This window comes from Lycorma delicatula, chromosome 2 (genome assembly GCF_047948215.1).
Source record: "Lycorma delicatula isolate Av1 chromosome 2, ASM4794821v1, whole genome shotgun sequence".
Classification (NCBI taxonomy): Eukaryota; Metazoa; Arthropoda; class Insecta; order Hemiptera; family Fulgoridae; genus Lycorma; species Lycorma delicatula.
The window spans coordinates 15996444-16018120 of NC_134456.1; the positions used below are offsets into that span (position 1 = coordinate 15996444).

Consider the following 21677-nt stretch of genomic DNA (forward strand, 5'->3'; position numbering starts at 1 on the left):
TCATATGGAACATAAATGACCCTTAGCATTTAAGTGCTCAGACTCTGTACCTAATTAAGGTAGCATTGTAAAGTAATATTTTTCTAAGTTTCACCTATTAAAAATATATTATGAAATGAACTGATAAATACCACTTACATTGATATAATTTCTTCAATGTTGATATAAAAGAACTCTTTTGCTACAAAATAACCAATTGAAGAATAAACAATATTTTTAAACACATGATTACTATCTTGTTGGCGAATACCAGAATTTTTATCAAGTAACATATACAGATACCTTCCTTTAACAAAAAGCTCAGATTAAGTTATTATCTGGGAAAATGTATTTTTACTGTCATTAACTTAAAAACAAACATGCGTACATACATTGAAGGTTGGTTTTATTTGTACAGAGTAATTCCAAACTGCACGGCAATCTCTCGGGAGATGATTCTATAGCCAAACTTAAGAAAAAAAAGTTCATGTTATTTTATAAAGTTCATAAAATCAAAAAAAGTTAATATATGTATAAGAAAAAAAGTTCACATATAGGTCAGAAAACGGTTCGTTAGCGAGTTTTGGCTCGCGAAACATTTCGCCCTGCTTTCTGCTCCCTCTGTGAAATTAAACTGTACTAAAATTCGCATGATACCGTAATTCAATCCCCAATAAAGATGAATGACTACCGATTTCATAAAAAGTATCAGCAGCCTTTTTTGTCACATACTGTAGATGTTCCTTGAACCCAAAATTTTCATCAAGGATAACACCCAGGTATTTTAGAGTATTTTAACAAGGTGTCTTCATTCATCACCTATGAAACATAGAGTCCACCCTCGCTATAAAATCTACCGCAACGCTGTTGACCAATGGCGTCCCATCAACGTCGCAACAGTGGCATATCCAATTTCTGAACTGAAACTTACATTTTACTTTATACTTTAGTTTGAAAATCAGGAAAACATCATTTTTGCTTTTTTTAATCACCCATCACCTTCCTATGTTGTCTGAATGCCCAACATTTTCTGTGGGTCTTCTACCACCCTCCCTGGAGGCCTCCAGCTCTCACAAGAGGGCATTATCACCCACTTTGAGAATGAATGCTCTAGGTTAAGGGAAGAAAATCCCTGACAGAAAACCCCATGTCCTTCAGATTGAGGGTTGGGCATAATCCAACCCTGTATAAAAATGGCTTTTATGACAAAATGGAGGCCAAGGCCTCTTCATAGGCTGTACCACCAAGGAGTAAGTAAGTAAGTAGGTGAATAAGATAGAAGGCATTAACACAAACTAACTTAATATGTTCTAAGTTTTTTTAGTCACCTTTTTCATACAATATATGAATAAAACTTTTCCTGTAAAAGTTATAAACAAACTTTTTTGTAATTTATAATGAAATTTGTTTAGAAATTTTGCTCTACAGTTTGTAGTTATTTGGACATATAAGAAAATTTATAGCTGCACATATAATAAAATTGAAGTTTTTTTTTTACCATGACAGATGTTTAAGTATAAGTTGATATTTGTGATTAAGCCCAACGTTTCTGTATACACCATCATAACCTAACATTACTACAGACTATATATATATATCTGCAAACATACACAGTGAAGAAAATCTGCCATTTATTCAGAAAGTACTGGGTTTGAATCTCAGGCCTGTACCTTTTCATAAGCTATGAAATTCATTTTTCTTGTACTCATTTCTTAATAATGAATTTAAAAAATAATATTACCGTATTACAAGATCTGTTATGAAGAACAAATACCTATTAAGAATCCATACTTCTCGACTGCAACTTAGAGCTGAAAGTATAATTAACTTCTCCTTAGCAAAATTTGTTTTAATGTATACTGAGAATAGAAAATTCCATTCTTTTTCGGTCCCATGTTTAATACCCTCACAGTAGACTATTGTTTTTAAGTCCTCATGAATCCTGAAAATAATATAACAAAATATTAGTCTGTTATCCTTAGATAAGGTATTTAGAACTAGTATTCAGAATACAGTTTCAAATATTTGTCCATGACCGTTGCCAGTGAAATGTTTTCTGCAAACATCTGTAAGGAAAATATTGTCTCTAAATTGTTAAAAATGCATTTTATTTTTAATTATCCTCTGTATTTCATACAAAGCTAAAACAAAATCAAATTATATTTAATTGGTACATTATCATATTAGCCCATTATCTCAATTTGTAACAGTGCTTGTGCTTGTATGGGATAAAATTCAAATAGCAAAACTTGTTTTAAAAAAGCTTTGTAAAATGAACTTTTTTTAGCTACACAAAGCAATCTACAAGATAGAAATCTTAACTATTTCTGCTATATATCCATTTGAAATAGATATTAGTGAGCCAACTGCTACTAAAATAGTAGGATCTACACTCTCATTTACTCACATTGACATCTCGGCATTTATTTATTTAAAATGTATAAATAAAAAAAATAAAGTAACTGAAACAGGACATTTCTAAAAAAAAAATTTAGTGCAGACTCAATTCATAGATTCTGATGAGGGCAACAAATGACAGATTCCCTCCACGTGTTGCCGCTGGGTAGGTTAGATCTAGTTTCTAACTGAACCAAACATGGAGAATTTTGGACTATCTATCCGATCTTAACTTGGAATCTATTGCTATCTCTCACAACTTACAATTTCAATTGAAAAACAAAGTATGCTAAAAGAAAGAACTACCCCACGTGATAACTCAAGTAAGGAATCCAACATTGCTTCATGCAATGCATCAGGATCTAGGGTCTGGGGAGTCCCAACATCTGCAATCAGGATTAGTCAGAGCATCCTTGGAATCCTTTAACATTAAAATTTAAAAAGAAATAGTTCTTTGGCATTTATAGCTTCAGATAAAAAAATGAATTTAGACAAAAATGAGATCCAAATTTTATCTCAAACCTAAGAAACCAGATTTTTAGTTGACAATTGAACAGATATGATATGTGGAACAGATATGAAAAATTATAGAATTTTTAATGGTAAACCTGCAATTAAAATTATGAAAATTATGCCATTATTAGGTACCGGTTTTTATGTAAACAAGAAAATATAAGATAATGTACCAGAATTCAAATCCAGTTCCAAAAGGCTGTCTCTTCTTAAAATTAAAAGTAAAAACAAAAATACATCTTTGTACTTGAACTAAACTAAAACTTTGTACTTCAACTACATTTTTTCTTGAATTAAAATCCTCATCAATTGCTATGCTCCCATAAATGAATACAATAGAAAAAATCCACAGTAAGTAGAAGAATTCTGGTATCTTTTAGAAGAAGAAATGTCTAAGATTCCAAAGTTAAATACTTTGGGTGATTTCAATGCACAAATAGGCAGAAATATATAATTATATAATATATATTTTAGAAATATAGTTGGTGAATATCCAGGATGTAATAAAACCAGCAAAAATGGTATAAGGTTTACTGACTTTTATAAGTTTTTCAGTTTAATACAATGTCAACATTCTTTAGAAAACTACCAAGGAAATGTAAAACATGGATATCTCCAAATCGTAACTTAGGAGAATTTCAGCTGAATCATGTAACTATCACCAAAAGAAATATTAAAGAGATTATGAATGTTACAATAAGAAGAATTAGAGAGTTTGATTCTGATCATTACGTTTCTAAATTAAATTTTTACCTTCTAAAATTACAAATAAAAAAATAATTTAAATAATTTTATAACGTAGACAGAATTACTGTAACAAAGAATGCAATGGAAAAGTTTCAAGAAATAAAATATCCAAAAAAGGTGGTTGGCAAGGATTATCTACAGAAATAAACAGTGCTGCTAAAAAGATTTTTTGTTTAACAAAGATCAAGAAGAAAGTATGGTGGAATGAGAGATGTCTAGCTGCATTAGCAGAAAGATAAAAAAAAATTAAAAAAGTGGAAATCTTCTGGAAAGAAATACATCATGAATAGTACAGACAACAAAGAAAAGAAAAAGGAAGGATAAGAGGAACAAGCAGAGTTTTCAAAAAATCTCAGCTTATGGAAATGCAGGAAAACTTTGTTAAAAACAATTATAGAGATTTCTATCTAGTTTTTAGTATAAACTAAATGTATACCATGTACCTAGTGTCAGTTTTTAAGGAAAATGGTAAAATAAGCCTAAATAACTCTGAAAACTGTGAAATTCTCACAGAATATTTTTATATACTTAATAATTTTATAATTTACAATTTTATAATTGTTCAGAAAAAATTGAGACAGAATTTTTATACATTGTTGAAAACTTAGAAGATGATTTCAACCTCTGAAGAAATTAAAAATTTAATTAAAACAAAAAAAGAACAAAGCTAGTGGATAGGAATCCAACATCTGATTTTTTTAAATGGTCGGAACCAAAAATCACAGGAGATCTAAAGATAGTTTTTGAAGAAATATGTAAAACAGAAACATAACCTTTACTAAAACCTGATAGGTAAAAATTACAGCACCATTTAATAACTTTTGTAGAAGATTTTGTAATTCAAACTGGGGCACCTTCCTCCATATTCCAAAAATACGCATTCAATCAATGAATGTTGTTTTAGACGCGGTGATATAGCAGGCATACTTGATGCCATAAAAATACCGACTGGAAGAAAATGAGAGGGTATGGGTCAACGAGTTTTGGAATATTAGTAATATGGGAATAAAAACTACTTTTATTTTGGGATGGAATGGTTCATTGTCTATTATCAATAATAATATCATACGATTATAAATTTACCAACATTTTACTTTCTTCTAGTCTAGGCTCCATGCTCCACTTTTTAAATAATTTAACTGCTTGTTGTGAACATGCCTTAATATTGAAATAACATGCTTTGCTTGTAATCAATAATTTTAATTTATGCTCTTCATATCTTTTTGGTATTTTTAAAATATTATTATATTTTTCAAAAATTGGCCTGATTAACTTCTTAAGATATCTCTAAATAAAGAAGTAATAATGGAATATAAACAACATTTTAAACAGTAAATAATTTTGAAACTCAAAGTTAACTATATAAATAAATCAAAGCATTTACCTGCATCACTATAAATAAATTAAGATCTCTATAAATAAATTAGAATATGTGTATATTAAAAAAGATGTTTCCTTAAAACTTAGGAATTTCTACGCTGATCTAAATTATTTTTTTAAATCAAGTTTTAAACCATGAAAGATTATTATACTCCACAACTGGATGAGGAATAAGGTTTGAACTGAAAATGTCATAATGTAGAGTATTATTTATAGGGTATAATGTTTAGAATGATTAAGTAAATCACATCCTAAAAAGAGAAAACTAAATGTTTGTCACACATGAATTTTAAAATATAGTTTCAATATTATTCTAATTTTGCAATTTTATAAAAGATTGGCAATATGTTCGTAAGATTTAAAAACTTTTTTTTTATCAAACAATATGTGATTTTTGGTAGTAAACTTTATCTATAAAATATAAAACTGAAATTTTAAAAATATCATGGTTTCTTTTATATATTTGCACTTCATATCTAAGAAAAGGGTCTGTGTTAGTCAATTTGTTTCCATTTTTCTATTCATTTGGGATCACACTTGAATGACAAGACCTTTTGTAATATAACTTGCAGAATAAAGTTCTTAATTGTTATTTAATTCATGGAAATTAGACAACTGAAAAATAAACAAATAAAAATTACTTAGATAATAATTTTTTTTAATGACAGAAATACAATAAATTATTTGAAAAATTATTATTTCAAAGTTGGCAGTACAATAACAATTGATCATCCATGTGCAATTCTGTATTAGTGTATAAAATCATTCTGTAAGGTACATCATGTATACTGGGTACTATGAACTGTGCTGTTGTTAGTGAAGGTTTCCTGTGAATTTAGTTTGAAGGTGATCGGTTTTCCATTGAAGTAATGCTAGTTATTTACCACAGAGGAATGAACTGATGGTATTCATTTTGGGTGTGAGTAATGGTAATGCTAGAGTTGTTGCAATAGTATGTGAAATACATTTTCTGAATTGTAGGATTCCAGATCCCAAAACTTATAAGCGGGACTTTTCACAATCTTCAGGAAATAGGTCCTCATGAAATGGTGGAAGGCAGTTTTCAACACCGATTTAGCCTCAATATATGGTGTGGTCTTCACAATCAGCTGTTTGGACTGTTCATATTACCTGGCCACTTAAATGTAAGGTCTATTTGCACATTCTTCAAGAATTGTTGTCCCAGCTGCATGAAGATGTTACTCTAGCAATGAAACACAAAGTATACTTCAGTGGAATAGCGCGCCTCCCCACTTCTCTTGTGCTGTTTCCACTCTCTTAAATCATCATTTCCCTCAGAAACAGATCTTTCTGTTCAACATTCCTGACCACGAAGCTTGCCTGATCTAACATCTTAAGATTTTTGCATCTGAGGATGGATTAAAAAGTGTAGTATATAAAACAAAAGTACATTCTCATGAGGAATTAACTATCCGCATTATGGATGCACCTGAGCAACTTATGTACAATCCTAAAGAACTAAAAAGAGCAGCAATTGAAGTACAGAAGCATGCCAAGAAATGTGTTGAAAATGGCAGGCTCATTTCTGAACATTTTTATAAACTGGTACATATGCACTTTGGTCTAGTGTACCGTTTTTAAATAAAATGCTAATATTTTTTAACTTTTCTTTGTTTTAATCCAATTATCTTACACCATTTTGTTCAGAATTAAATTCTCTACAAGCTTTGTTAAAGAGTTTTATTTTTTTATTACCTTTTTAACACAGTTATTATACATCAATCATAAAAAACAGGAGTTTTTACCCCAAATTTCTCAAAAACTAGTACTGTTCTGAGACCTATTTTATTTAATTTCTCAGGTCAAAAACCATAAGAATTCACTAATTCTGTTCCTTAATTAACATTCTAAAATTTTCAGTACGATTTCATTTCACCAGGTAACTGAAATCTGTCACTAACTGTAACTCGTAAATGAAGCATTTTAGAACAAATGTTTGTATGAGATTTTTTCATTATTTTCACAAATAGAATATGTCATAAAAGTCATGAGAGAACTTCATGATACACTTTGTGTATAAAAAAAGTCAACCCGTGATTGGCTGCAAGTTTTATGCAATATTTAAGGAATTCTAAACAGGAACTAGACTCATTTTCAAGTAGAATTAATTTTTTTGTACCTGTAATGTTAGAAATGTTTCAAAAAAGTATCTACCAAAAATATAATTCAATGTCAAAAACATACCAAAAATAGGTTTTTCAACAACCCTGAAGGATTGTTTTTCATTTTGAATATGGATTCATTACTAGTTTCGTAAATTTTTTCCTTAACTAAAATAGTTGCTTGGTGGATATGCAATTTAATAAAAGATTTCAAGGGGAAAAAATTAAAAGAAACAAAATTTGAAGTAATTTTTATGTGGAAAATCTTTTGGAAATTTGACCAGCACACATAAGAGGAGCAGAGATGACAGATACGACTGGTAAGAACAAGTTGGATTACTAATTTGGTTTGTGTATATTAATTCATGACTTTAATATGTATACATTATAAATATCAGAATACCTGTCATTTTGTTTGTACCATTTCTCATTTAAACTGAAGAACAGCAAATCCAATCTGAATAATTCTTTTTCTATTGTATTTCTTGAACTTTAAGATAAGTTTCAGACTTAGATTTATTTAAATGACCAAAATATCTAATTAAGTACGCACTAGGACTAAACCGAGAACATATTGTAATTTATGCAATTTTTTTTATCAGTTAATATTCTAAGTTGCTAATTATACTTGTAACATATATCAGTGGTTCCTGAGAATGAAATCTGGAAAGCAACTTGAAAAAAAATCATCTTCTATTGAAAGAAATAAAAAAGCAAATACTGAAATATCAGTAACTTATTGTCATATATTTCTTGAATTACAATTTTTCATAATGAGCCCTATCTTACAGCTATAAACACACGTTTTATCATTAAACTGTTAAAGCTGCATAACTTTTATTATATTTTACCGCTATTTTTACTGCTTCCATGTAGGTAGCAAATCCTTAATTTAACCATAAATCTGACCACCATTTCATTGTAACAAGGTTTCCAAACCACTGATGAGCTAATTCATGTGCTAAAGTTAGAGAGATCGATTCCTTAGTAGCAGTTGAACTGTTTTTATTACATAGCAAATCACTTTTTCTAATAACACAATAAATAATTTTTTCTGTAGTGTGCAAAGCTTAGAAACATTATTTTATTCTACAATGATATATTTTATGGTTGATATTACCACCAAAGTTCACTCTTTCAATATCCTCTCTTTGTTTCCTAATTGCCTTGGTATCACAGATTATAAAGAAGAAAAGCATTGAGTTTATTGCATATCTGCTTGTATGGGTGCACGAAAGATAGCAGAAAGGGTGTCTTACAACCATATAAAATTTTTATTTTTAAAACACAACTAATTCTCCATATTAGATCATCCACTACAATCTCACATCTGTTGCTGGCTGACAACATTGTTGCTTATAAGACTAATGTTTTTTTCTATGATCTGCATACTCTATAAATACCACTATTTAATAAAAATAAAACACAATTAAAATTTATTTATAGAATATAAAACTCCAAACAGTAACATACTAAATACAATAAACAAATAGAATTACTAAGTAACAAGATAACTGTGAACATCCTTGTATTCATTGTGTGATTTTCCAATCTAATGTTATAAGCAAAAGTAACCTGGTTGTACAAAATCTTGTAGAAATGTACTCCTGGCTGAGAACTATAGGATAACGAACAACACCTATCCTTCTTAAAAGTTTCTTTCAATCATTATTGCATTTCCACATTAAAGATGTGTAATATGTAATTAATACACAATTACTATATTTTCTAACAAGCATTAGTAACAGTTTGTCACCAGATCCCTTGAATAAGCATTAATTACAAAACTAAATTTCAATCAATTTAAAAAAAAACACTACAGTATCAAGTTTTTGATTTGTACGATGTACATGATGTATTTTTATATAATTTTTTTTTTTACAAATATTTAGTCATCTTCATAGCTCCTGACCTTCATAGGTAAAAAATCTTATTGCCTTTCATTCTGCAGGTTCTAGGATTCAGTCTCAATTAGGAACTATTTTATTTATTTTACAGTAATTGTCTGTTATAAAATTGAATTTATCCAAAAAAAAGAAAAGCGATTGTAATTGGATACAATCCCTTTCAAATCCATTTTAATTAAAAGTTATGTATTTAAAAAAAACTGTATTCTTAACAAAAATATTGATTTCAAGCACTTATTTTCAGATTATATATTTTTATGTGAGGTCAAGTTTGGTGGCAAATATCTCATTAATGGAGTTTTAGATTATAATATAGTATGTATAAAAATTTAGCTTGTTGGATTTATCTGTTCAGACACATTTAAATTTTTTTAAATTGTTTAAATTTTAACATATTTTTTTTAAAGGTTTTACAAATTTAAACATTTGTCAGACACTTTATTTGAGAGGTTTTTTTTATGAAAATCTGAAATAAAATCTGATTTTAGATCTTTGATTCATAAGGCTTTACTTTGCCTGATTAAAATTTACAAAATTTATAACCAGATTTTTTCAACTTTTGGAGCAATGTTCATCAAACTGAATTGAAATATACGCTAAATTTTAGATCACTAATATTTTTACTTTTCCGTTTTTTATATTTTTAATGGCTTTATATCTTCACACCTAAAACTTATAGACATATGAGAATTATTAAGTAGGCTTCATTGTAAATTCATTATAAATTAAATATTGAAGTGTGATTATGATGAATAGATTTTTTAATTCAATCAATACAAATGTATTGCTATTGGAAGGACTGATTCATTCCTTCCAGTAAAAAAGGTGACCCAATGATGTCACATTCCTTTCAAGAATAAAAGGAAATTAATTCTTGTAGGTAGTTGCACAAAAAGCATTTACTGGAAGTTGAATCCCTTCCTGGCCATGTCCACTATGTAATTAGTAAATAAAAATAATTGTATTTAAAACATCTTCTCATCCTAATTTAAATTTAGTGTATTACTTTAAAGCACTTTCATAACAAAGCTGTTTCCCATATCTTCACAAATTATAGTTGCAATCATATAATGTATTTATAAAAAGTGTAAAAAAAACAGAAATGTATAAAAGTTAATGATTTGAGATTACAGATCCATATGAAACATGATGGTAATGCTATAATATTCAAAATCAATGTTTTTTTTTGGATTCCAGAAGTTATAATCAGCCAAAGTAAGGCCTTTGGAATCAAGAATCCTAAAAAGGTATCTTTTTTTTAAAATTAACCTAAAAAATATTTTGAATTAGTAAAAATGATTTAAAAGGCTAAATCTCAAGTATATTTTATAAAAATATATCAGTAAATTTTTTATATTTGTCTTCAAACTTGATTATACCTAATTAAAACTGTAGTTAGTCTGTATAAACCTGTAGTTTTTTTGTACATTATTTTCCATGATGGTCAGAAATATTAATTTGAAATTTAAACTTTTGTGATCTCCAAACCAAATTTTATAACAAATTGTTTTTTAAAAAGTTATTACAACCACCTTATCAAGTAATTCGTTTTCGGTTGTGCAACTTTTTCAGTTAATCTGCAGGTCACAGACAAGAAAGAATACATTTCACAAAAGTAACATTTAAAAAAATAAACAACTAAAAGCAGATTGTAGATGGGGATTTTTAAATTTATTATAATATTTGGTTCACTGTTTTGTTACAAAAGTTTTATTTATAAAAAAATGGATAGTAAAGTAGCTTAGAAGTTATTCATAAAGTTTAGATTTACAGAAAAAATTTTTTAAATATTTGAACTCATTTATTCTGCAAAGTATGTGCATATTCAGTAAAGAAAGAGAGAAGAATTTTAACATTAATAATTGTCAGTGATGGTCACTAATTTAATTTGGTATATTTGTTAATTCTCAAGTCGCCTGTTATTCTATGAATTGTTTTGAATTGAGCACATTACATGTTTGATAATATGATATCCTCTAAAAACCTGGCAAATAAAAAAAATATATGATCACTTTAAATAAAAAACTACATAGATATACAGTTGTAAGATTTCCATTTTTCAGTATTGAAACTAGTTCCAGAATTCAAAGCATCCTTTTCTAATAAGTCGTTTAATGTTATTCTATTCATGTATTTTGTAGCTGATATTTAATTGTTATCAAAAATGTTATCCTGTATTGTAGAAAGATAACTGATGAAGACATTCAATTGTGATTTGCTAGAGCATTGATTCACATGAATATATGTGTGAAGCATTTTCACAATAAGTGATATTTTTAGAAACATTTCAAGAATAAATGTTTCTAAAAATTGTAACCTAAATTGTAATTAGTAGTAAATAAAACAATATGTATTAAATTAAAAAAAGGGTAAAAACAAGTCATGAATACCTAAATGTAACAAGTCCCCAGTTTTCCATAGCACCATGAATTAAATCAGGTAATGCAACTAAGTCTTGCTTTGGTAATGGAAATTTTATATCAAAATATTTCTCATAAAATGATAAAATCTTAGGTCCAAGTTTTTTAACAAATTCTACTTGATCTATAGCATCTTTTCTGGCCCATATTCTAAATTTAACATTGCCATCTGCTTTATCTGTATCTTTATGTTCCATCTCAGAAATCATAAAAGCAACTAAATAAGTTGACATTGGAACTGATTTTTGAAATTCATCCCACACCCAATCTGTTTTCCCTTCCCTGAAAAAAAATTAAAAAATTTATAAAAAAGAGCTAATTTTAAACTTTTGTGTTATGTTAATGCTTTTTAATTTTATGATGTTCTCAATTTGACACATACTTGTATCTACATATTATTAAATAAGTTTTACACGCATGTTCAAGCTGTACTTTTCATAAAATTTACCAATTTCGTGATTCTTTTTTATTTTACAGAGGAAGTTCCTTTAATGGTGCTACTATAAGTGGAAGATCTTTAAAAAAATCTTTTTAATGAAAACATCATTACACACAGAACAAATCACCAAACAAATATAATGCCAATGGATTATTATATAAACTAACATTTTTAGATTGCAAAATATTCAAATGAGATCCAGTTTTAAACAAACATACAATAAACATATAAAAGTCCTTCGCAACAATATAAAATCAGTACTTGTTGACCATCTCATAGAAGTTATAAATTTGTCAACATCAACACACCCTTTATATTCTGCAGTACACAAAAAGTACCACATTTGTATATTATGAAATACAAAAACATACATAAGTGCACAACAGTGATATACTAAATAAACTGACAGAATTCAAATTACACATGGTTTTCGACCACATTCTTAGTACATTTGCATAAAAAACTATTAGCTGACACTTACGGGAAAGGTGTTGCACCTGTCACTAAACATGGTCACAACCATAACTGAAATCCTTGGAAGTAACATTTAAAAAAAAATTTATTGTACATTTCAGCTCAGTTTGTTGATATAAAAGCTTAAATTTTTAATTATAATAAATACATTGTCTGTATACAAACGTAGGAAGATATTTTTAATTTTTTTCTTGTTTCATTAATTAGTTTTGGATAACTATAGCAAAATAATGTATAACCTGGTATTATCAGATTGATTTTAGTATACATTCCTACATTCCAAGGACTACATGGTAGCAATCTACTAAATTTCTTTGCTTTCTTTTTCTTACTGTTGTGAAGATGTAGGTTCCTTAACTTCATGTTTTGTTTTTTTTTTTGCAAACAGCTATTGCTTTCATATGGGCACCATTTTTGGAGGCTTATCCTAATTTTAAATAAAACTACAAGATAAAAATATTAATAATTGATTTTAAAAAATATATATAATGAAAATTAGAAAATAATATTTTGGATCCTTTAAATTAAAATTTTTTGAGTTCAGTTCTAAATTAAGGATAAGTAAATCTTTGGTTATTGTTAATTTTTAATTTGGCAGACTTCTAAAATCCTAAATTCAAAGACGAATTGGGAAAGTACTTTTTTCAGAATTTAAAGCAAATGTTTTTTAAGGTGTTATTTGTTTATTTCAACTTAAATTTTTTTTTTGTCTTCATTTTCTTCTTCTTCATTTATGGATTAAGCACTGCCTGTTCCAGCTTCTTTCCATCTCTTTCTTGGTCTGCTCAAACTTCTTCTTCCAACTGATTTATAATTAAGGGTCAGCAGAGTTATACAATCTTCCATCATCCTCTCCACATGTTCTGTAGGTTTGGAGGCAGTAAGGTGGCATCCTCACCATCAATCATAACCTGTGCAGTGCTTGTAACATGGCTAGAGGATTTTATATAACTGGCAAGCTTCAAGAAGCCTTGGCCCGACAACTTATAAAGGCAATAATATTTTTTTTGTAAAAACTTATTTTGTTGTTAATAAGATCTGTTAAATATTTTAACATATTTATAATACTTTTCTCAGTTTTAATTTCTTATTTGATCATATTTGAAATTTTATTTTTAATTTATAGAAATTTAATTTCACAGGGAACAGATTTCTTGAATAAGAATGATACTTCCATTTAGGCCAAATTTTGGAGACTCGTAGGGAATATTAGCTTATAAAAATTAAACAATCTGAATAATATGTTTACTAAATTAAAATCACCGATAGTAAAAAATCAACAAGCCAGCTAGTATGCAGCAGTCCATGTAAGGATTGTCACACTGTGTACATTGGACAAACACCTCAATACCTTAAAAAAAGAATAGAAGCCCATAACTATAGAAAAAAGGAAGTGACAGTGCTCACAAAATATAAAATAGAACATAAACATTCATTTGATTTCAACAGCACCAAAATATTATACACATAAAAGGACCGACCACTCTAGAAATGATTTACATCAATAGAAATACAAATGCTGTCAACAATAGAACAGACATAGTGGATTAAGCAACATATATGTTAATTTAATTTAAAAAATCATACATCTATATTATAAATTTAGTTTTAAGGAAAACAATGTTTAATGTTTGTAATTTTTGAGAAAAATATGTGCATTGTAAAGGTTTCAATACACAGGAATTAGTAATCAGGTTATATAAAGAGATACATATAATTTTCTAAATATAAGATGAGCGATGTGTGAGTAGGGGGATCTATTACAATAAGGGTGGAGACAAAATATTGTTATCTAGGATGGGTAGTTCAAACCCACCAGGTTGGTTTAGTGGTAAATGCATCTTTACAAATTAGCTGATTTCGAAGTAGATAGTTCCAACATTCAAATCCTAGAAAAGGCAGTTACTTTTATACGGATTTGAATACTAGATCATGGACACCAGATACCAGTGTTCTTTGAAGGTTGGGTTTCAATTAACCACACATCTCAAAAATGGTTGACCTAAGACTGTACAAGACTACACTTCACTTACACTCATACATATCATCCTCTGAAGTAATACCTGACGGTGATTCCTGAGGCTAAACAGAAAAAAAGGATGGGTAGATCAGTTAATTTCTTAGTATGCAAGAAAGTTCTGTATAATGTATGTATGAATGTATATTGTCACCTGAGGAAGCTTAGAGAATTCTAAGTAAAATGTAGTGAATTTAATTTATAAGTTTGTATAGTTTATTGGTTAATCCAAAAGATTAATAAAGATAACATTTTAAAGTAAAATATGTCTTGTTATATTTAATTCTATCCATTCAAGAGGAAAATAAACTTAAATAGATTGCTTTTAAGTTAATATTTATATATCTAAATATATTTTTTTTTTCCCCACGTGATTACCAAAAGCTGATATTAAAGCTCCAATTCTGGATCAACAATTTTAATTGGTGTTATATTAAAGCTTAGTGGTCATGGTTTAATTCATTGTTTGTTTATTATTTTATTTTTTATTTAGTTATAGCTATTCTTTTTTGTTAATCTTTGCTTATTTTTTATTTTTATAGTAATTTATTTTGTTTAATTCTGAGGGTTAAAAATTCTCATTGCTTATTTGTCACATAAGTTTAGTTATTTGTGAATTACAACTGATTTAGGTTTGATTGAGTTTCTTTTATGGTTGAACATGGATTTTTTAATCTAGTTTATTTTACTTAATTGGTATTGCTTGTGATCATTTAGGAGGACTAAGATTTTTGTTGTAAGGGATCTTTTAAATTATTTACATTCTTTAGGGTTTCTTTATTTTTATTTTTTTTATTTTGTACTATAATAAATATATCTAAATATAATAAATATATATTTGTGCTATAAATATAACTTGTTCTCCATGATAAAATTTATTTTCTGAAATTTGTTTAATAATTTCTATTTTGAGATGGGGATTTTAATCAGGTTTTATTTTATTACTTTTTTCTACCTGTGATTTAATTATATTTTTTATTTTACTCATCGTAGTATATTTTATGATTTAATTATAATTAGTTCTTGTGTTCAAAATTATTCTATTTAATCACATGTTTTCTTCCAATTTTTTCATCTTTATTATAGTTGATTTTTTACATTGTTTATCTAGTTTAAATTAAAATTCAAATGTTTTTTGACACAATATTAAAAATTCTATGTTTGAAATAGGAAATGAAAGCAATATTAGATTAAATACTTTTTCATTAAATTTAAATCCTTTTTTTAAAAAAATTTAAAGAAAGATAAGGATTTTCATTAATTTTATTTCTGTTCAACTGTTTTTGCATCTGGTAATGTTTTTGTATCTGATAAGAATGAAATGGAAAATTAAATAAATTAGGGGTAATTTGTATTAATTATAACAATTGTATTATTTTTGTAATGTGGAGTAGATTTTTCAGTCTGTTTAATATAAATGATTTCAACTTTCTTTCTTTGTTGTTTGTGTTGCACAAGAATCTTTTTTGTTAACCACAACCTTAATATTGATTAAGTCAATTATTAAAAAATAAATACATAAATAAAATTTTACATAGTAAATTTCTTTTATATCGTACGTAATATTACATGCAATAAAAGGGTAAATTAATGCAACGACTTCTGAATATTTCATCATTATTACACAGTTCCATAAAAACAATTTTTTTACAAATAATTTCTTATGCTATATAAAATACTTACATTGGAGTTGTTTTAACTAATGGCATATTGCTGATTGCTTTCAGACGTTTCTTATGGCCAAGACTAATGGTAAAAGTTGCTTTCATTGAAGGTTCATCAAAACAAGGAAATGCTTCTCTAGCAAAAATTGACTGAAACTGAAACTGCAAGCCATCTGAAATAAAAAAAATTGTTTTTATAGTTTTATTATATAGAATGTTGGGGGATTAGTTTCTTGTAAACTTGTAAGTAATATGTATATTTAAACTATATAAACCACCTAGTACGGAATATTGAGGTAAAACATATCTTACCTTAATTTTTCATGAAAGTATTTTCATACTTAATTAAAATAATGCAAAATAAATAAAAAAATCAATAAAAACAACAATTATTATGAAAATTACTTTAACAATGTGAATGAATATAAATTAATCAAAATCACTGTATACTAAGTAATAAAATTTAAGAATATCATTACAAAATGAATACTGCAATTTATAAATGCAAACATCAAATTACTGTAAACCTTAAATTCTGTCCAAGGAATGGACACTTCTTATACTAAATAATTCATCAACATATCTTTAAAATTATAAATTTGTCAATTAGACATAATATTTTCTTAGGTAACTTTTGAAATATTCATCCCCACATGGCATAGATCATGTTCAATTACTTTATCGCTACGTTCAGTCTTTCATATTTGTTATTCCATGAAAATATAGCTAGTTTTATCTTTTTTTTTTTAAATATATGCTTGAAATCATTTTATTCTATGTATATTTTAACCATTAAAATTCATCAGAATAAAAGAGTATTTAAATTATAGTAGAAAAATTCATAAAATACATTATATAGAATTCTACAGGACTGAGTAAATTTGTTTATTAAAGTTGTATTGTAAAAGGAGATAGATCCAGAAAACAACTCTTTACCATCTTCTCAACAATATAGCTAAAAAATACTGCTAAGATAAATATTTTTTTTATCCAGATTACTTTGTAAATGATGATGACTCTCTCTTTCTGCAAATCATCCAGAATTCTGACATATTGAGAGGCTGCGAAAAAACTAGTAGCTGAAATGTCAGAAGTGTTCTAAATTTTTTATTTTTTATGTAGTCTACATTGTTAAAATATTTTTGGTTTAACTTTTTACTTCTTAGGAATATTAAATATGCAAAGAAATGTTTCTTAACTTAAAATTTAAAATAACTGCACAGTAATACAATAATTTTTTTTTTTTTGTCTTCAGTCATTTGACTGGTTTGATGCAGCTCTCCAAGATTCCCTATCTAGTGCTAGTCGTTTCATTTCAGTATACCCTCTACATCCTACATCCCTAACAATTTGTTTTACATATTCCAAACGTGGCCTGCCTACACAATTTTTCCCTTCTACCTGTCCTTCCAATATTAAAGCGACTATTCCAGGATGCCTTAGTATGTGGCCTATAAGTCTGTCTCTTCTTTTAACTATATTTTTCCAAATGCTTCTTTCTTCATCTATTTGCCGCAATACCTCTTCATTTGTCACTTTATCCACCCATCTGATTTTTAACATTCTCCTATAGCACCGCATTTCAAAAGCTTCTAATCTTTTCTTCTCAGATACTCCGATCGTCCAAGTTTCACTTCCATATAAAGCGACACTCCAAACATACACTTTCAAAAATCTTTTCCTGACATTTAAATTAATTTTTGATGTAAACAAATTATATTTCTTACTGAAGGCTCGTTTAGCTTGTGCTATTCGACATTTTATATCGCTCCTGCTTCGTCCATCTTTAGTAATTCTACTTCCCAAATAACAAAATTCTTCTACCTCCATAATCTTTTCTCCTCCTATTTTCACATTCAGTGGTCCATCTTTGTTATTTCTACTACATTTCATTACTTTTGTTTTGTTCTTGTTTATTTTCATGCGATAGTTCTTGCGTAGGACTTCATCTATGCCGTTCATTGTTTCTTCTAAATCCTTTTTACTCTCGGCTAGAATAAAATAAGAACTGTATAACTTATTTTCAGATTGAAAAAGGTTGATAGTGGTTTATTTTAACAGTTCATGAAAGAATTCTTCTTCAGACTTCCATTTTTTCTACATACCCACATATACATATGTAAATATATTTTTTTCCTAATATAAAAAATCTTAATTATTTATGCAACTCTCAAATTTTTAAAAACATATTAATTTTAACGTGGATGAAATTGTTATTCCCCAAGATTTTCCAGGAGTTGCAGAACTATCAGTTTATAAAGTTTAAACTCTTACCCAGGATCTAAATTTATTATCACTTTCACCTTTGACATTCCATGTAACTAAGTACGCATTTTTTTTTTTTTGTTAAATTTAATATTTATTAAGAAAATACTTAAGTCTATCTGTGTCTCTATCTACATAACTGGATCGATAATAACCCTTAAGACTTTCTCTAAGAGCAGCAGAAAATGGTATATTTATTAAATATTTTTGACCAGTAATAAGGACTTCTTGTAATTTAATTATAAGAAAATCATTCAAAGGAATTAATGTTACATTTAGTATAGTTAATATTTCTTGACTTTTATCAGTTATATTTTTAACCCATACACCTGAACTAGCTATTTTTAAATTTTTGGCATTTAATTTTATTTCATTTGTATTTTCAGTAATAATTACCTGAAACAGAAAAAATAAGTAACACATATTTTACTTTTAACACAATTTTTACTTCTAAATTGAAAATATTAAAAAGAATCCTTTCTTTGAATATTTTATACAATTGTTTTTAACCTTTAGCCATTTGCATCACAGGAATTCTTTATTAAAAAACTAAAACAACCAAAGCCAAGAAAAAAGTTATTAATTTTGTATAACCAGTTCAACCAATACTTATCAGTATTTTCTTTTGAAGAAGTTTACTTTTAAATTTACAGAATTATCAACAATCTCACTTGTTTGATAAAAGATAAGGTTCTTCTATGACTTAAACCATTTCTATTTTATTATTTGCAATTTAAAAACTAAATATGAACATCTCTTACTATTAAATTTGTCTTTTCTTAATCTTTACTTCCTTTTACGAAGTAAAGGAAGTATTGGGATCACAAAAAATTTCGGTTTTCAGATTTCATGCAAATATCCATTTTGACCATCCCTGAATCCATTTTGATTAGTTTCAATGAGACGTCTGTACGTACGTAATGTATTATGTATGTAATGTGTCGCATAACTCAAAAACGATTAGCCACAGGATGTTGAAATTTTGGATTTAGGACTGTTGTAACATCTATTTGTGCACCTCCCCTTATGATTGCAATCGACTGAACCAGAAGGACTCAAAATCCAAAACAATTTGGATTTTGAACTTTTTCTTAACTGTAGTAATAAGCCCTCATTGAGAGCTTTTCAAAGATATATCATAAGTAGTACTTATTTTCATTGGTTCCAGAGTTATAGCTAAATAAAATGTTAATTAATGAATTTGGATCTTACAAGGAAAGGCACATCAGTTCGAATTAGACTTCATTCCCTTCTTTTTGACTTTTCTTAAATTTATTTTTTTAACTTTATTTTTAATTTAAATATATTGATTTATTAATAATTATTAACCTGTGATTGTAAAAAAAATTACAATAAATAATTATTCAATAACAATAAAAAAAAAAGAGAAAAAAGTTATTAGTGAAATAAAATTTTATGTACTTTTAAAAATGTTGTATGTAATTTAATAGGCATTGTTACATGTGTAAATGTAATAGATTTGGGGAAACATCTGATTATTTAATATTAATTGAAAATTACTATTTAGAATCGTATTATTTTTGGATTTACTAGTTTAATTTTATTTAATTATTCTCGAATTTCTGTTTAATTTTATCTACAAAGTTAAACTACACAGTGACTGAAAATAGATCCTAACAAGATTAACATATACACATGCCCGATCTTTACTAAATTGCAAAAAATTCTTATCTTATTGTTCATTACTCTTCTGATATTGTCGGACAATATTCTCCCTAGATTGGAGTTGATCATAATTTTGTTTATTTGTTTTTTGTTGCCAATCCTTTAATCACTCTTTGGTTTGATATAATTTTTCTTGTATATTTGTGTACACATTCTGTAGTTTTCAATTTTTTTCTTTCTTTACATATATCATACTCTCTTAATTTTTTATTTTTTCCTTGGTCTTAACGTTTTCTTCCTCTTTATATTTACCATCTCTCCTAATCTTTTTATTCTTTCTTTGGTTTTAAGATTTTCTTCCTCTTTATATTTATCATCTTCTCTTATTTTTTTATTCTCCTCTTGTTCTTAACATTTTCTTCCTCTTCATATTCATCTTCTTGTTTTTTGAGATATATTTCTTCACAGTATCTTTCTTTTTCCTCTACGATTGTTTCTTTTTCATTTTTGATTATTTACCAAATAATCCAATAATAAAAACTGAATATTTTACATTGTAAGGTCAACATTAACAATTCTAACCAGTATACAGGAGTTCACTAAACAGGATAGTTTAGTGAACTTTTATTTTTACGACACACCAGAAATCTGAAACTTTTGTTAATCAGTAACTCTGAACTTTTTCTCTAACCTAATTTTTTGTGTAAGATTGTTTAATTAATAATTGTATAAATATTTGATGTTAATAAAAACTAATATTTTAGCAATTATGTAACTGTCCACTTTATTAAAATATTGGAGAATTATTTCTCACTTTCAGATGAAGTGCAGCAAAAAAATGTGTATATGTAATTTATTAGACGTACAAGGAAGTCATGTGGTGTCCACAACATATTTTTACTTTAATCTCCAGAAATCAAGTATTAAAATTAAAAAAATTCAAAGCTGATTTTTTTAAAAACAGTACATTGTTATGTATTTTACAAAATAAGAATTCTAATTTATCCGTGAATCTATATTTAACAATGTGCAAACTTTTCTTAAAAAATTAATAATTAAATACTCCATCGCTGTCAAAACAGACAAGAGAATCTTTTGTGTAATTCGACACAGCACTTCATTCTGTCAGAAGAGCTTTATTGTTGGGTTTTCCTGGCATTTTTAATAAGTTACTACCTACTACTATACCTTGACTTTGTTGTACAGTTCCATCTTTGGCATTTTCAACATCAGCAATTTTCATCTTCACTATTACTTGGAATACTTTATGACTTTTAAGTTTTATCACTATTCGACTAAAACCTTATTTTAAATAATAATTTAATTTTTAAACTCAAAGTAACATAACCTTACTTAACTACACGTGATGTTATAACAGCTGTATGCATAAAGCAGCCAACTGAAAACTGGATAATTTAAATGTTTAATTTTTAAGAAGTAAAATCAGATATTAATTAATAGATAAAATAGTAAAAATGTATTTTTATCCTATAATAATTTGTCTGAGCAATAAATAATTTTTGGTAAAAAGAAATATTAAATCAAAATATCAACCTCTATGGAATTATAAACTGCCAACAAGTGCTATTAAAAAATGTAAAAATTACTTTACATTCTAAATAAATAAAAAAACTGAATTGAGAATTCCATTAACAGAAAATGTTTTTGCAGTTGTCTTTATATATATTACTTGTCTTTAGATATATTAAATACTGGTTAACTCTGT

The 21677-nt window shown here is 27.3% G+C and overlaps 1 protein-coding gene across 17 annotated transcripts in view; it reads right to left on the minus strand.

Moving 5' to 3' along the window:
* Window positions 1-21304, minus strand: part of LOC142320498 (endoplasmic reticulum aminopeptidase 1-like) — a 35056-nt gene extending 13752 nt beyond the window's left edge. For 10 of the 17 annotated variants that reach the window (XR_012755412.1, XR_012755416.1, XR_012755418.1 and 7 more), the window contains exons 1-4: window positions 21140-21304; window positions 16080-16233; window positions 11437-11748; window positions 1754-1921 (exon numbers count right to left, since the gene is read on the minus strand). Coding sequence is in view for 5 of the 17 variants with exons in the window: in XM_075358361.1 (XP_075214476.1) it covers window positions 1754-1921; window positions 11437-11748; window positions 16080-16233; window positions 21140-21194 (689 nt within the window). In the remaining 12 variants the exon portion in view is untranslated. The other 7 variants (XR_012755411.1, XR_012755410.1, XR_012755408.1 and 4 more) reach the window with 3 other exon arrangements.
* Window positions 21305-21677: the final 373 nt, after the last annotated feature.